Below are 17,631 nucleotides of genomic sequence, written 5' to 3'. Positions count from 1 at the left end.
TAACTCATCTCTGTCTGCCCGCCTAAATATGTATACAACACATGGTACGGCACCCGGCCCTGTCTGAGCTATGAGCCGATCGCGATATTTTCGGCTTTCCCCAACCCAAGCTCGATTAGGAACGTTCTCCTTCCCCACCAGATTGCTGATGTCAATTCAAATTCAATACCTCATCTCTGTCGGCCCGACCATAACCCATTCATTGCACACCGTTCAGCGCCCCGCCCCGCCAGAAGTATCCTAGCGCGCTGAGCAGTTGCCTCCAGCCGCGTCATCGCGAGGCCCCGCGCGGCCCATAAATTAATACATTGCGCGAATAGCCGTGTCGCCCCCCTGAGTCGACTTGTAAAAGACGCTTTGCGAACACAGCTGCAAGGCCTTTCATTTCGAAAAGCTAAGCAAATACGGTGTTATCGAAACCAATAACACTTCCAAAGCGCTCGAACAATGCGAAAACTAGCACAACCAAACGCTGATGCATATTTACGTCTGGACAACGAGTTGCGGGGAAAAGTGCTGATTGTGTTGGAGTTTTAGGAGCCGGTGATTAGGCTGGATTTTTGGTTTTTTTTTCGTTCCGATTCTTGTATTTCATAGTGTTTGGCTTTTGAATATTTTAGTTCTTTTAGATAAATATTACTTGCCTTACAACTTTTGTAAAAACGTTTCATTTTTTTATAAGCCGATGTTCAGAGATGGTTCAGAGTCCTAAAAATACATCAGCACTATAATCATTGTAAACAAACAAATGGAGCACCACTTGGCTCTGTTCCAAGGCCATTTTTCTAGTTTATCTGGTGGTTTTCTTGCTCTTGTACGTCGTTTTGTTGGATATTTTGAATCCCTGAAGATTGACTTATATCATATTTAAGGCGCATGTTGACTGAAAACAATCTGAAGTATCCAGGAGGCTGACAGAGGTCCTGACTCCTGAGCAATCTCAATATCAAGTTGAACAAGTTATGAAATTTTGGTTGATAAACGCAAGTTGATCGGGCTCATATATCAGCAAGAAAAGGTAAAAATTAAAAGAGCTTATTGGCCAAAAACAAGCTATAATATTGCAGACCTTGGAGCAATACTGAAGAGCACGCTGAGCAGGATCATGCCAGAAAATGTTGACTGATGAGTGCATATTGATGTATTGGTATGAATATTGAATGATAACTTACAACAGCAAGATAAATTAGTGCTAACTATCAAGTTAAAATCTAGAATGAATGGACTTGGGCAGTTTTACTATGCTTAGATGCTATGCAGGTTGTAATGTGCATCAGGTACTCAGTGTCTGGCAAATGAAACATGCGATCATTTCATTGCTACTGGAGGAGAAATCTTGGATCACTAAACCCACTTTCTGTTGATTTTGATGTTAATCATCATCACTGTATTTCTTGAAAAAAGGATTGTAGTAAAATTGTCAATGTGACAATCCATGCAACGATGTGAAATGTGTTCATAGTCATTCGTGATAGTGATTATTGGTCCAATATACAATGGCAAAGCTCTCAGTCTCAGCGTTTCTTCCTGTGGATGGCCAGCAGTGGCTCAGAGCTTAGAAGTATTAGTTTTCTTCACAGGGCTGGGATAAAAAGTACTGAGGGTAATCTTCCACCAAGGAACTCTACTTTGACATGGTATGAGATGTAGGCACAAGTAGGTAGGTGCTCATTTCCTATAGTCAGTAGTTGTGTATGTTTAGTTGGGTTAGCTTAGATTAGATTGTTAGTTTTTTAATTTACCTAATGTCCATAAAAATGTGACCTGAGCAATGAGCATACCTGACTAACCTGACAGCTGACCTAACCTCAATCATCACACATATTTGCAGTCTACCCAAGACCTGCATGGCAGTAGCACCCAGTTATAGGTAGGTACTCACCCTAACTCAATCTTACCTGCTAACCTTCAACTTGCCAAAAGTTGCCAAAAGTTAGCTCACATTGCCAAGCTGCATCCAGGGAAACAGTCAACTGAGGAACTGGCTCATTGGGTGGCTGGTGTGAGTCTGTGCATTTAAAGTGTTTCTTCCCTGAAGCTGCTCTGCACTGCTGTATGTCATGTTAGTAGATGCTCAGAAAATGTGGGAAATGATTACTAAGCTACTTCAGTGCTTTGTTAATGCTCGAGACATAAACAAGTACAGTTCCTGCAAGGTACAGCTATGAGTTAGGTGCTAGGTGAGTATATTATGTGAATGTGCTGTTCCCTGTTTGACCGTAAGTATACAAACAAGCACAGGGTCACAGTTATATTCAATCTCCACATAAACATACAACAAAAACGGCCATATAGCCTAACTCCGAACACACCACAGATAACTTAAGCCTTTGCAGGCACAAAAATGTTTTAATTAACAGGACAGGTATACAATATATCCTCTGTCCTTCGGGGATCTTCCTGCCAAGTTGCGGTACGATGACTGAACTTCAGGATTGATCAACCTTTTCTTAGCCACTGCTTATATACGAGCAAGACCAAATGCTTGTTTTGATTTACAGGACATGTATACAATATATCCTCCGTCCTTGGGGGATCTTGCTGCCAAGTTGAGGTACGATGACTGAACTTCAGGATTGATCAACCTTTTCTTAGCCACTGCTTATAAACGAGAAAGACCAAATGCTTGTTTGTAAACTGCGTTGAAAATTTAATGATCCACCTTCAATTCCAATTCTGACATGAAGGCACAAATGAAATAGTTCCCTCTCCTTTTGGAATACACAAAGCAAAATATTTAATAAATTTTAGTGGATGGGCAAGAGCAATTAGCATAGCTTTCCCTCAAGTTAACTTCTGGCACTGGTGATCAAGGCCCTCTGATGATGACGCTTATTCGCTTCATATTTTGTAACAAACGCGCTAAAACTGCAATATAACAGCACTAAATGCTTCTTGACAAAATGCAATAGTAGTAAAAATTTAGCCCTGATGGCATTCATTCTTGGTGGAAACGTAATTACAAAATATTTTGTAGTAACTATTAAATTCTGGCCCGAAACAGTGCAGGGTTAAAAAAAGAATCATTCCAATGACGGTCCATTCTTGCGGTCCTGAAATCGCTACTATTTCCGGCCTCTCCAACGCAACTCGTTGTCCAGACGTAAATATGCAACGCTGATGACCAACGAAAATTGTACCTATAACCTCTAAGAAAAGAAACAGAAAAAAGAAACAAAAACAAACTCCTTGAAAAAAGAATGCCATGCCTGCCGCAGGTGCAGGCGTTTTAGCATCGGGGGCGTTTTTTTATCGGGGGGCGTTTTATCATCCTCGAAGGGAGGGCCTCTTAAAAAAATACAGTGTTTTAACGTCCACAATATTTATGGTTTATGAGACATTTGCAGCGCACCAGAACATGGTCTATTCTGAAGCTAACATGTGACAATTTCGATGAGAAAAGATTGCATTTGTATAGCCATTGTTTTTTCAGATATATAAGGGTGATAAAGATGCATATATCTAGCAAGTAAAGGGGCAAAAACAGAAACAGGCTTACCAAAAGTCGCTGCGACGCACCTGATACCTCAGGTTTCGTGTGTTGTTGTTTCAAGAGAGCTTCTGCTTTACAAGAACATTAAAAAATAAATAACATTATTGGTTTGGTAAAAAAAGCGATGGGGCCTCTTACCCGGCCCCCGCCGAAGTTAGTTGGTAGCACTGCTGCTCCACGGCGTACATTTCCTACCAGCCCATAGGGTTTACATGTTAAATGGCCTGTTTTCGGCGAGCGATATCTCGGTCAACCTTTGAAGGAATCAATGGTTCTTAGTCTCAAATGATAGATCGATGAATTTTCTTTCGACAATTCCTCTACCATTTTTCACGAAACCCAGCCGATCTTCTACGGCGTACAGGGTAAAGATTTCTCTGCACGCCAGCACCCACGATCCGCCTCTCCGATCGTCGGCGCGCGGTCCTCGGTAGCGCAGTCGGTAGCGTATCGGGCTACGGATCCGAGGGTCGTGAGTTCGAATCCTGGCAGCGCCGCGTGATTTTGCCTAGAATTGAATGATTTAGATTCTTGAATGTTTGCATTATCAATTATTAATAGCTAATTGAATGTATCTGCCCACTTATCGGCCCCTAGAACCTGTTATTTAAGAAATTTAAGAAATGAATGTCACGTGCGCGTCATGACTGTCAACCACAAACGCTACCATATTCTAGTTTCAACTAACTTTTTGCTAGTCCCGACCACATATAGTAGGTTTTCTAGTAGTTATACTAGAAATTCCTACCAAAGTTCGTCCTACCCTTCACTCAATATACCCTGCTCTTACCGACCCTGGGCGTAATGACATGATGTGGAGATGGAATTAAATTGATGAAATACTAGGACTAATGCCAACACACATGATATACGGCGTTTTCTGCGTTTCTGTCTTGCTCTTGAGCGCACTCCATTCCAATTTTTTTGTCCGGATAAGTGGGAGGTCGAGCCTTGAGTTCGCGCGGCTGACATTGATATCGGCCGTCATGGCCGACACGCTTCTGCGACACTCTTCTGCGCTAGCAGCATTCCTCTGCTTCAGGAATCGTCGGAGAACATCGCTTCTCCACGGAAGCTGCGTGCGAGGAAGACTAGCGGATCCAGATTTGCGTTTTTTTTTTTTTGGGGGGGGGGGCAACTCATGTAGGAGCCAAACCTAGCGTACTCCCAAATCCTATTTTCTCATCGGATTTAGGCCACTTATTTTTCGTCACAGCCCTGACACGATGAACATTTTTTTTACCTAAAAAGAAAAAAATATAGAAATGGTAACCCACCCGACCCATGCCTTTATATCACTTTATATAAACACTTCACATTGCTTTTGTCGACCAGTTAACCCGCTCCGGGTCGGTGCTTGGCGCAACCTTTGCGGGCCGGGAGGTGGTAAAACACCCCCTGTTTAACTCGGCTCCTGGGCCACGCACTGATTGAACTATGAATTTCATTATCGTTTGGGGGGGGGGGGGGCAAACAGGCCACTTTAGGCCTTTGAGGGGGCATAGCCCTAAATGTCCCCTCCCTGCAGATCCGCCAGTGTAAGAGACCATTGGAGCTGGAGAAAGCTCTGCTGGGTGGACATTCAGGACCGGGACCACGGTCCGGTTACGGGTACTTGGACCGGGCTTTGCCATGGCCTGAGAATGAATGAGGAACTTCACCACCAATGCATACATCGACAGTCGACACCATCACGAGAGTTCAATCAACACTGGTGGCCGCAGCCCCTCGAGGTGAAACTCACCAAGCCTCCAGGCGGCAGCGGGCGTCGTTCTCGTCCTCGCCAAGTGGCAAGTAGGCTCTGGACACGAGACGGCTCACAATTGTGGCTTGGGTACTATGATTATGGTTAGAGCAGAAAAAAAGTTATCACTGTGCTGCTGCCGCGGTCGGGCTCGAGGGGCTCGAGTGTCGACTAGGCGTGTGTGGCGCTAGCGTGTCTGGTTCGAGTTCCGACTGAGATTATGGGCTGGTGCCGGACGTGGTTTGTCCAGAGTTTAGCTGCGCTGAAGCGAAGGTCGCATTACAGGCGTGACTTTAAAAAGTGTATCGACAACGTCTACACTAAATAAAGTCAATTAACTACCGACCTAAAACTACGCTTAAACTCTTCACCCACGAACTCTGCCTAACCACCGTATTATTAGTGCCACTAACACCAAGCAAAACCAATGGAGACTGCAACGCCCGAAAAGTAGGTGCAAGCTTTAGGAAATCGCGACTGCGCTTGTTGAAGACAATGGCTCATAATTTTTTAATTGCGATTTTCGAAACCAGCAGACTCGATTGCAAATGCTTTGGGCTATAGGCATGTCAGCTTTATTTTTCGAGACACCCTATTAGGTACGGCTATGATGGGTCTGGTGTGCGTGGTTATCACTACATTATGCAGTTTAAACGAGAGGGGTTCAGGGTGCGAACATTTACGATGGTGACGGTACGTCTTGCGGGAACATCTAACACATTACGGTACACTTATGCAGGGAAACGAAGTACCATTACGATATCCATAGCATTATACGTCAAACATACCACGGCAAAGAGGGCACGTCAAGCCAACCTCAGCCTCATGAAGTCAACCATCGGAGGCAGGAGGCTAGACAACCATTAACCTCAGTGGATAGAACAGAGAAGGTGAGACGGTCATCACGAACATCCACGAGTCTACGGGTGATGACAAGTAACAAGTCAACAGAGCTGGAAGGCCGATGGTTCGAAGTTAATCAGGCTGGAACACTGCGCTGATGGGGCGACATCAATGCAGGACCTGAACATGTAAACCAGACCGCTGTGGTGCGCTGGAGGAAAAGCTGGTGGTTAAACATCACACACAAACACAACACATCACCCGAACAATCGTGCAGTGACGGAGGCGACGGAGACGATTACTCGCGACGACAACTATAGGCACCTTCTCTGCCAGGCTCTCCTGGCTGGCCTGTCGGGCGGCTCGCGCTCGGCCGGGGCTGCCGACCAACAGGTCAAACATGGAGCCCGCCTGGGAGCTTTGGCGAGGTGTCAGTGGCGGTACGGGAAGCGGTGAGCTGCAGCTGCCGACGCTGCGACTCGGTGTTGGAGAGCGAGGCGGTACCTGTCAACCACGCCCAGCTGTGCTCAGGAGTTCGGGGTGGAGACTGGAGAGAGCTTGTGTTCGATGCTTGGAAGATCAGGTCAAGTCACGTCAAGTCAGGTCAGGTGTTTAGATAGTTGGGGTGAAGTGGGGTTGGTGCCCAGTCTAGATAGATCTCAGAATGTCGGGTCTGCATTAGGCCTGTGATGCTAATTGCTAAGACGTTCGGGGCCTGAGACGGAGCTGAAGGTCACATGCTTGGATCTGGCGAGGGGCTAGTACTCAGAATACTCGTATTAGGGCCATAATGTCACCTCCCCGGCCAGGCGGGGGATGTGTTCAGGCGATCTGGCTGGGGTTGCTGGTGCTCAGAGGTCAAGCCAAGTCCGCAACGGGGCTGGTACTCAGACGGACATGGTACAACGAGTTCGGTGCTCAGACAGTGAGGGTTTGAGTTGACGGGCTGGTGTGTCGTCGGTTCGTCGGGATTTATTGAGGCGCAGCGGCACACTGGATGGTCCTACGAGACGCTGTGGTTCGTTTATTGACACAGATGAACAAAAGTTGTGAAACAGCCTCGGACAAGACAAGACGATTTTGCTTTCAACGGGTCTCCTTTATGATATGTGACTGAACTTTGTCGCCGAAAGGAGAACGGTAACAATTGTTCAACCTCATTTAAGAATGAAAGAAAGACTTTCTGGCCTACAGCCCCACTGTCACCAAAAGTTATCCATGCAGTTTCATAACTGCAACCATAATTACCGTCACCTTAATTATTTAACAACCGGAAACTGAACCATTCTACAAAAGCGGCTGCCGGTTAGGTTAAGTTATGCTGTTAGATCACTAAACCAACCATGAGAATCACCTCAGCACCTCAGCAGCCATCCCAATCCCTCCGGCAGTCTCACTCACCGCCGCTGAAGTGGAGAGCCGCGGCGGCCGGCCGGGCGGCGGCTCCGAGCTGAGCGTGTTGGAGCTGGCACACGAGGAGAGCGACGGTGTCGGACTGTGACGGCGCGTGGACACCACGGTGCGCGGAGAGGTGGCGATCGAAGCCGTGTCAGAGTCCATGGAGAGCGAGTCCAGACGGTCCTGGGCAGAGGTGGTTCGTCAGTGTTATACAGGGGTGAGAGAAGTTGGGGGAATAAGGCGAGTCCACACGGTCCTGGGGAGGAGGTTTGTCAGTGTTATTCAGGATGTAGGAACTAGGAAGTTGTGGGATAAGGCGAGTCCTAAGGGGATAAGGGGAGGCGAGGATGAGGGGATAAGGTCATGATTTGGGACCAAAAAGGGTCCAAGTGGCATGGCATCACTCTCGAGAATGTTAAATCAGTGACATCAGTGACAGACGACAGTGACAGTAAACTGAACTAGTGAATGTAATTGAGTTCAGACTCCGAATTCTAAAACAAATAAGTTCATGAGAAGTTATTAAATAATGATGCTGCAGTCAAATAAATGAAATTATTCATTGATCATGAAGCATAATAAACATAACCAACCGGAAAAATAAAGGCAATAGAAGGGCCCAACAGGATGTAAGTAACTTAGCATAAGTTGCGCCCAAAAAAAAGACATCTCTGTGCCAGTTTTAATGACATCCAAAGGTAAAGCATGAGAAACATTCACTCATACGCACAACAAAACGGGCGAACAAATGAATAAAATAAACACACACTCACATCATCATCATCACCCACGAGCCGCACTCACCACGGCGTCCGTGCGCGTGGGATACACGTGCCGCTCTTCGTGGGGGTCCTCGGCGACTCCGCGGCCGTCCTCGCCGTCCTGAGAGGACAGTGAGGACCGTGTGGAGGACGTATCAGAGGACTGATGTGCCGAGTCAGAGGAGGCGGGCACCAGGAGAGTGGACGGCGGTGTGTAGACAGACTTTGTGTCGATGCCGCTGAGCAGGCCGCCCGATGGTGGCTCCAGCAGCGCTGTGGAATAAAAAAGAGCAAATAGACAAGGAAGGGGTTAGGTGTGGTTGTTTCACAGATAATGTATGTGGAAGAAGTGGAGAGACATTAGGTCAACGGTCAACTTGAGAAAAAATATACTGATATTACGTGTCGCTAGACCAATATGGACTGCAATTATGTGGTTATTCGACACCGTAATGCTCGATGAGAGGGTGCAAGTAGGTGGGCAAGCTGATATGAGTTGAAAGGTGCTGGACTCAGTCGCGCTTGGAAACAAAGCCCCAATCAGTCTCTGCACCGCAACCATGGCACGTACATGTAAGCCTACCGAGAACCCGGACAGTTCTGAGTAAGTAATCCCACACCGCGTCGGATCACAGGAATCGGCCCAGATATAGCTCTGTTCCCGGCGTTAGCTCTCCTACGCACCACCCACACATCATAACCGTCCCATCCTCCTCTATCCTTCCCCCTCCCGCCTCACCTGGTGACAGGTCAGAGAGCTGCATCTCGGACACAAAGTCGCTCAGAGACGAGAACGAACTGCCCGAGGAGGGGGCTCCGTCCGAGTCCGATCCCGACTCGTCAGTGGGCACACTTTCCGACTGGTCTGCGGCGCGCAGGGCGGCACCCAGACCGCTGGCAGGCCGGCTCACAGCGAACTGAATCGGCTCCAACTGGTGCGCGTACCACTTGGGCTTGTCGCCTGCGAAGGCAGGGAAGGAAGGAGGAAAAGAGGTCAGATAGTTCGGAGATTCTGATGAATAGCCCAGCATTCATATGAATTAACTTACAAAATAATGAGTACCTACCGCCACGCAGAACAAATACATGACAGGCTATTCTCTCCTCTTTCCCTATCAATCTCTATACCCCCTCTCTCTCGTCTGTCTTTTTTTTACGTCACCGCCCTACAGAAAGAGCCCCATTCCGTATAAAAAATATCGCGCTTACCTTGGAAGGTCAACGTGTAATGCCGGGTTCCCACTACGACCGTTCAACATCGTAAAGTGAAATAACGGGAGAAAACCGGCAAGATCGGCAAAATCACAGCATGCATTTTTACGATCTCTGCCGGTGGTGGTGGGAACCGGGTATTTGACACGTGTTTTCGGATGGAGACATTTGTAAGGTTTTGAAAGTTTGCTCCCCGTGTTGGTTGGTTGGTGAGGTCGGTGAGGTCGCCAAAAAGTTGAACAGTGTTCAACTTTTTGAACGTTCTTGAAGGTTTGTGCAGATATTAAATGACACTAATAAGCATTTTTAGGCAGTGCATAGAGCAGGAAGCCCTTTTTGGGAAGTTTCTTGATATTCAAAGTGAGAAGACAAGCAGCAAGGCATGAAAGGTGGTGCATTTTTTGCGGATAAAGGCTATATAACTCTAATTATATACATATGCAGATGTAGGCGAGCGCTAAGTGGCGGTAAATAACAACTTTTCGGCAGGTTTACCGTAGGTCTAGTGCAATTTATTCATTTACCTACCATCAGCGCCTGGAAAATAAGAATCTTACAAATAATGTCATGCCACTGCAAATGCGGCGCAAATAACAAACGTTTATTTACATCATCTAACAGTGATACATAGCTGTAGCAGCACTTGCTCTTGTGAAACTAAAGGCAGAGTTTCCGACAATCGTGGCCACCGGCGTCGTCGCTCACTTATGACCTCAAACGGGCGGCCACTCCTCGTTCAACACACGCAGCTTCCGCCGTCGGATCGTCACTGAGGGCCTCATTCGAGGCTCAAACAATCAGTGTCTTCTGGATCAAGGCTATCTGGACCGCGCCATGTGATTGGGACGACCACATGCGAAGCATGTGATTGTCATTGGGCTGTCTGGTCCTTGTTATGCACATCGCATGCGACTCTTGAGCGAATGATCCTCGCTATGTCAGAACAGGTGCGACTTGCACTTCATCTCCCTCTTTTCGTAGCACCGCTCCGGAACTCAGAATCTCGGAGATAGATAAAGTAGCCACCCGGTTGCGCGCCAGCTACCAAGAGTTGCATCGTAGATTCAGGTAGACAGGCTTGGGATCTCAAACGCCTAGGCCAAGCTCTCCTCTGGAAGACCGCTGCATTGTAATGCCACGCCACACTGCAGAGTCAGACAAACGTCGACAGTTGCCACCATCTGCTGTGAACCGTTGTGCTCGAATACACTCGTTTATCTTCATTGAGCACACGGTCAGTTTCCTTGCTGAACTCATAAGTGTTTCTCGTCTGTTCAGTTGATATTAGTATAATTGTCTTTATACAATTCTAGCATCGCCTGACGAGATGGCGTAGTCACATGATGATGGTGACATGAGCTGTGACACTGCTGTAAGTTGGAATGCCGGCTCCATATACTTGTACTCGTATACCTAAATCGCTGAACCTGTGTCGGCAAGTTCAGTTGCATTGCAGCCTGCTTCAACTAACTAGATGTTTTATCGAGGATTGCCACAATAAACTGTTAAGAAATCATCGGAACTTGCAATTTATCGGTTACAGCTTCTCGAAGGTATTCACAGCAAAACCACAATGAGTTATATCAACTGCACACATTTTCTCTTCAAAAGTCAATAGGTTGTCGTTATCACAGCTGTGAATGCTTTTCGTTGACATTGTTGATCGATTTTCTCATGCTCGCGTACTTTCAACACGCTGATAACTTTTAAGTTTTTCTAATTTTATCATTCATTCAGTTGCATGGGATCTTTTACCACGTCAACTACCTATATTCTGAACTTTTTTTTACAATAGCTTATTGTGCCGATCCCTCCTTCATCATCGCTCCTCTCAACCGGCTTTGTCCAAGCCGTTTGCCGATGTCTCACGATGTTTCCCCATCTTGCCCCGTATACCAGATCTAGGGAAGTGTTCAACTTTTTTAGAAAAGTCTCTAGATCAACGATCTCGTCCGTTTTCTCCCGTTCTTGCAATTTACGATGTTGAACGGTCGTAGTGGGAACGCGGCCTAAGTCAATATACCCTGGGTCAACGTTCGTGTGAATAGCAAATTAATAATAAAACTTCCTCATCAAACGACCAGCGCGACAGGACTATTGTCGGTACTTCCCAGTGGGGAACTCACCAATCAGCGTGGGGTCGTACACGCCCGTCTGGACTCGCTGGAAGGCTGCATTTGTCGGCGACAGCGCCCACTCGGCTAGGTATTCCACCGCCTGTCGAAGGAGGGGGCCGGAGAGGGCTTGTTAGAATACCAGTCATCAAAGTGAAGGCTGATCTGCTGTCGATCTCGACATTATCACAAGGCATGACAGTCTGCGGCAATATGATGAATGTCACGGGATAAGATCAGTCAGAGATGTGTGATAGTTATGGTTGGGTACCTAATGGGTAATGGTGGCTGGTTTGCAATAAATGATGCGTAAACACATTATGCTATATATGCTTTTTATGTCTATAGCTTATAGGTATTTCTTCTATATTTCCGCAGTTTATCAAATAAATGCTTTGTGTGACTTACATTATCGACGCAAGGAAAGATACCTAGTTTACTTAGCATCCGTCAATGCACATTACATCAAGAATGTAAGCGATCATAGATGGCACATGCACCTCCTTATCTTGATAAGAAAGAAAATGTCTTCCGAGTTATTATAGCTGCATCTACCGAGACTCCCGACAGTTCCCGACATATTCCCCGGTTACTGGAAATGTGTTCGCTATGACGGATAATCACACCGCAGAGTCTCGTCCCACTTGAACTGCCAGCATTCCACGGCACTTCCCGTCAGCCAGCTCAGCACGATCGCATTTCAGTCCGATTCTACGGCTGCCATAAAATGCAAAGCATCCTATGAATGTGCGATAACACGGCAGTGCCGCCGGCTTAATAAATCGTTCCGGCACATCCGAGTGATTTTATTGCCGGAACTGGCATTCACGATGGGCCAGCGAAAACTAAGATGAAGGAGAACGCCACGTTTGGATTTCAAACACGCATTGGTTCGATGAGTTCTGATAAGTTTCTAGTGGCGCGGCCTTTGGGGCGGCTGGGTGTGGGTTAGAGATCAGTACGTCGAGCTACAGACCTGGGTCCTGGCCAGTTGGCCGAGGAAGGGACTGGTCGTGGGCCTCGAGCGCAGGAACGAGTTGATCTGGAAGGCCACCACCGGCCGAGGGTACAGCCGCAGTGTACGCGTGTGCTCCGTGAAGTTGGCCAGCAGGTTCTGCGAGCTGAAGAAACGAATCTGCGGGCGAGAGACGTCATTACAGCGACAATCTTTAAACAGAAGACAAACAGGCGTTCATTAACTTTGTCGTATAAAAACGGCCTATGCCCTATCTAACGCAACTTCTTGCTCGAGTTTTCCCTATGCATACAAGGAACCGCCAACCGGCCATTACTTGCTTCGCAGAAAAGTGCGTCGTACCTATCTTTTATTCACCCGAACCCACCCTATCATTGTCCCATAAATAACCAATACCGCCCACACCCCCGTCACGTTCACGTTCACCGTCTGCGAAAGACACCTATGTGTCTCATTCACATCATTTCCATAAATTCCTCCGACCAATATCTCTCCAACATTGGCCGTAGATAACGACACAATCCCGCCTGCCACACACCGCGCGACGCGACGATCGTTACCATGGCAACCCGCGTGGCGACGTCGACGCTATCGACGTCATTGCCGTAGATGAGTGGGTTGTAACCGGTAGTGGCGACTGACGGCCGGCGAGGCTCGGGCACCGGTCTCTCGCCCGGCCTCAGGGGAGGCGGGATCGCCATGCTGTTCAGCGCCTGTCGGGAGGGGGACGGGGGAGGGTCAAGCTTGGGTGGAAACAGGCGGTGAGCGATGGTGTTCAGGCGTTCCGTTCTATTTTTAGCGTGCTCCTGGGTGGTATTTGACAAGAATGATTGCCGTTATTTCTTTCGATGGGATAGCGGATGTTGCCAAGCACCATATTTTGGTCAGCCAGCCAAGGCGATAAAGGCGGGTTCCGGATCACATGGGGTACAATGAGAGATATCTCTACGATAACAAGGCAAAGGCAATCAATGGATTACTGAAAGATGATAAATCCAACATATGGATCAAGCCCAGTAGGTGATGTCTTTGCCCTTTGGGTTTTAGTAACCCTGACAAGTAATTAGGTACCATTTCACCAATCAATGTCAAAAGGTAGTCCATCGGCACCGATATTACTTTTATCTATACGAGTAACTGATCATGCAATTAATTCGACAACTTAGGTGGAGCTAGGACTATTCACGGCTATGTTTATCTTTCAAACATTCCCGACCATTTCGGGTCCAAACATGTTTTCTGACTTCTCAACCTTTACGAATACTAACGTGCGAAACATTGTCATTCTCGTCAGTCGGCATCATCATTGGAAACTGAAGAATCTGTCAAAAGAAAAAAAACATACAAGGCCATGCTTAATGCATACATCGTAAAGTTCGCAAGCATATACACTACATAGGTTGTCTAGCAAAGGAAAACACAGAAAATCGCACGCGGCGGCAACAAATGACTCGACATTTATCACCTGCAGACGAAACGACTTCGGTTGAAAGCATGCCTACACAACGTACGGCAAAAATGACATCGCATTTCTGGCAAGCTACGATGCATTGCATAGTGTGCGCTATCCGAACTGAGACAGGATATCGTGACACGAAACCATTAACTAATGCATCGTGACAGACCGCGAACGGTAAAAGCGATATGCGAGCGTTGTAGGTAGGTATGGTATAATTACCTTATTTGTTAGGTCGGCAGCCTGACATGAAGTGAGGAAGCATAGAAGAGAAAAGAGACATGTAGATAGAAAAATGGAAGAAACGAGCAAGGCTTTGGCAAGATAATTCGAAATAGCAGCGCAGAGACCGACATCCTTCAACATAATCAAGCGCACCGCATTAAATGGCTTGAATGGCTTATGACAAATAAATACAACAAATAAATGCGCGAAAACGCGAGTGACGGCTGAAATAGGCATCTCACAAGAACAACGCGCTTATAAATGGATAGCAAACAACGTTAGTTAGAAGCGCACAATCATAAATTATTAATTAATAAAGTCGAAAGGAAAACTCAAAGGTAGCCGTTAAGTGTTGTGCTGAAAGTGAAAAGAACACCAAGTGACGTATAGCAAAAATGTTTTTCCCATGGTGCTAGAAATTATCACACTGAGAAATAGCATGCCAATAGACTGCTGGCTGTGGAATAAATATATGTAATACTTATAAAAGGTATAAAGTGACTTCACATGGACTTTCCCCCCTCACCTGTCGTAGGTGGTTCTTCAGAACGGAGGTCTCCGGCTCCGGCAGCGACGGCAGCTCTTCGTGCGAGTTGGGCGGGATCACCTTGCTGCTATCGAGGTCCACCAGCCAGACATCCTCAGGCAACCTGCGGCAATATACAGGTCAGTCACTGAGCGGGGGAGCCAGGTCACTCGCAACCAGAGGTCTCCTCGGTCACCAGAGGTGTTCCCATGGGTATTCACAGCAACGGTTAGCGAGCTCGTCCCCGAAGATACATCATTCGGTAACACATTGACGGTTGGGATATCTTGCCGTCGAATATAAATCATTCGGTAACACTGCAACGGTTGGCTATATCGTCTGTAAAGATGCATCATTCGGTGACACATCGACCTTTGGGTACCTATCTTGTCCCCAAAGATAAATCATTTTCGGTAGCACAGCAACGCTCGCCTTTCTAGTCATTGTCATAAAATGGATGTCACAGTCTAACATTTACATTCAGTTGCACGTGACTCGTGTTACCGGGCAGCACATTGTGAACAATCCGAGCGCTGAAACGACGGGGGCGACGGCGACCTGCCGAAAGGGCAGCCATTCGCGAACTTTGAGACAGACGGAAGGGCAATCAATCGGCAGAAAACTTTGGGTATGGCTCTGACGGGTGACATCCGTGAGGCTCACAGAGTCTGTGGTTGAAAAGTTCCATGCACATCTGACAGACAGCCTCAACGTCACTGTGGCATTTCACTTCCATGAACTGAAGATGGGCTAACATTGAGTTATGGCATTAATGCCAGTCACGTGGCATTTCTCACATTACTGCAGAGAATTGAGACGGTTCTTGGCAAATACTTGATTCATCCGGACACTAAGTCATATTTATGAAATGCGAAGCACCATTTGAGCCTATAAGCGTTATGTAAATCACATTCCATTGAACTCATCAAAACACCACTCCGCATCACGTGCAGGTAGCGCAACCTTTCTTCCAACATCATCACGCCATTCTTGCAATCATTGCACACTTCCTTATCAATCACATTGCACCACCGAACCTCAGATGACCGTATCACTCACTGCAGCGCAAGACCTGCATTCCCACCCATCACCTCGCCTCCCCGCCCCGCCCTACGGCAATATTACTTCAACCCGCACCCGTCCCCCTGGGCACTCCCACTCGTCCCCACACCCACCTGAAGTGTCGCTTGTAGAGCAGGAAGCTGGCCGGCACTCCGATGATGTACGGAGTCGGCGCAAGCAGCAGCTGCTCCGCACAACTCATACAGGTGGGCAGCATCGGGATGACGGGGAACATGTACTCGAGCGGGTAGATGAGCGCCACGAAAGCCATCACGGACATGGTGAGCGCGTTGTAGTCGCGCGACTGGATCACCAACTGTGGAGGAGTCGGGTCACGGGTGTCGGAGGCCGAGGCCGGTCGATCGTAGGTCACCAGGTACGCGAGGAAATGACACCGACGGTGAGGCTGTTGAAAAGTTGCCAGACCGGGAGCGTCATTTCGTCGTGTAGGAGGAATGGCGGGGTGCCTGAGGCGCATGCAGTCGTTGGGAAACGTTCGTCTGGGAAACTTCCGGGGCACGTAGGGCGATGGATGAGGGACTGATGAAATAGTGGTGGTCCCGTTTGTCGCCTGTCGGATATTATCGGGAAACAGATCGCAGTTGCGAACAATAATAATGATTATAATAGACTGGATGTTCACTTGAATGTTGCAATAAAAAAACAGAGTTGGAGAGGAGGTTTTAGACAAGTTCATACAAGAAACGCAGCTTTATACAGGGATGTTCACGAAAAACTGACACATTTTAAAACGACTTTGTGAGCATGTGAGAGCTCACGGAGACTTGACTTGCATGCCATTCGAAAGCCTGTTGAAAAAAGTTTTGTATCTGCATAGCTCCTTTAGTTAGCATCACATGAGCTTCCAAATAAATAAGAAAGCGTTAAAATGGGGAAATTTGACTTGGCGACAAAACTTAAGGGAAAAACAATGAAGCTCTCGCGGCTGCCATCTGCCACCACGACTGAACCAGTCTACGAATTCGTCTAAAATTTGACATATTAATGTTTCGATGGATTATGTTTTATACTATTGGCATATTGTGGGCAAATTCCTAAGGAATGCCAAAATTGGCAGGCTTGGAAGTGCTGATGTCAGAAACCATGGCCGCATGCTGGCAGTCACTGTAGAGTGGTACCGTGCCATCTTTTAACAGCTTCTGTTAGCTACTGTAGCGGAAATGGGTCGACGTCTACACCATTTGGTGGTTCTGGCACGTCAGGGCCACCCTACGTACAGTAACGGCGATCATCGGTCTCACACGAGAACAGGGGGGAGGGGGCACTTGTCTCGCGCATCACCTCTCACCCATAGCCGGCCATTTCGCTCTACCTCAACTCCGTGGACTATTCCTGTGGGGTCACGTGAGTGACATGATCTGTAGCAGCGGCCCAAAGGACATCAAACCTCCCGACGAGTGCAGTGAGAGGTGTTGCAATTCTCCAGGCACGTGCCCAAAAACGGGGAATAATTTCCTGTTTCGGGCTGAGTCGTGCACTGCTCCAAAAACTCGTCATCTGCAAAATACGCTGTAACTTCTTAGAAACGAAAATGACATGATCCCAAAATATGTCAATACAAACTTAGAAGTCCACTCTATTTGCCCATAGCATAATCACCGTTCTGAGGGCAAGTGTTTTCTCGTAATTCGGAAATAAAATGTGTCAGTTTTTCGTGAACATCCCTGTATTTCGTAGCTAATCACACAAAATACCATTCAAATTTAATGACACACGGAAACTGGAAACGCACCGAGAATAATCTTTAAAGCAATTTTAACCTACTTTATCTGAACTCTAGGCTACTATTGCGTAGCTCCC

General features: G+C 47.2%; 1 protein-coding gene across 1 annotated transcript in view; it reads right to left on the bottom strand.

Moving 5' to 3' along the window:
* The window catches only part of LOC122370809 (MAP kinase-activating death domain protein-like), a 46,121-nt gene that overhangs the window by 12,682 nt on the left and 15,808 nt on the right, over positions 1 to 17,631 (bottom strand). Inside the window, exons 7-16 of the mRNA XM_043346733.1 lie at positions 15,924 to 16,126; positions 14,749 to 14,872; positions 13,810 to 13,863; positions 13,102 to 13,254; positions 12,542 to 12,700; positions 11,578 to 11,668; positions 8,979 to 9,200; positions 8,283 to 8,512; positions 7,482 to 7,661; positions 6,405 to 6,584 (exon numbers count right to left, since the gene is read on the bottom strand). Of these exons, the coding sequence (XP_043202668.1) occupies positions 6,405 to 6,584; positions 7,482 to 7,661; positions 8,283 to 8,512; positions 8,979 to 9,200; positions 11,578 to 11,668; positions 12,542 to 12,700; positions 13,102 to 13,254; positions 13,810 to 13,863; positions 14,749 to 14,872; positions 15,924 to 16,126 (1,596 nt within the window). The remainder of the gene's footprint in view (positions 1 to 6,404; positions 6,585 to 7,481; positions 7,662 to 8,282; positions 8,513 to 8,978; positions 9,201 to 11,577; positions 11,669 to 12,541; positions 12,701 to 13,101; positions 13,255 to 13,809; positions 13,864 to 14,748; positions 14,873 to 15,923; positions 16,127 to 17,631) is intronic.

Source organism: Amphibalanus amphitrite, unplaced genomic scaffold (genome assembly GCF_019059575.1).
Source record: "Amphibalanus amphitrite isolate SeventyFive unplaced genomic scaffold, NRLGWU_Aamphi_draft 001170F_arrow, whole genome shotgun sequence".
In the NCBI taxonomy this organism is placed as follows: Eukaryota; Metazoa; Arthropoda; class Thecostraca; order Balanomorpha; family Balanidae; genus Amphibalanus; species Amphibalanus amphitrite.
The sequence above is the reverse complement of the archived record's forward strand: the minus strand, read 5'-3'. Positions and strand labels throughout refer to the sequence as shown.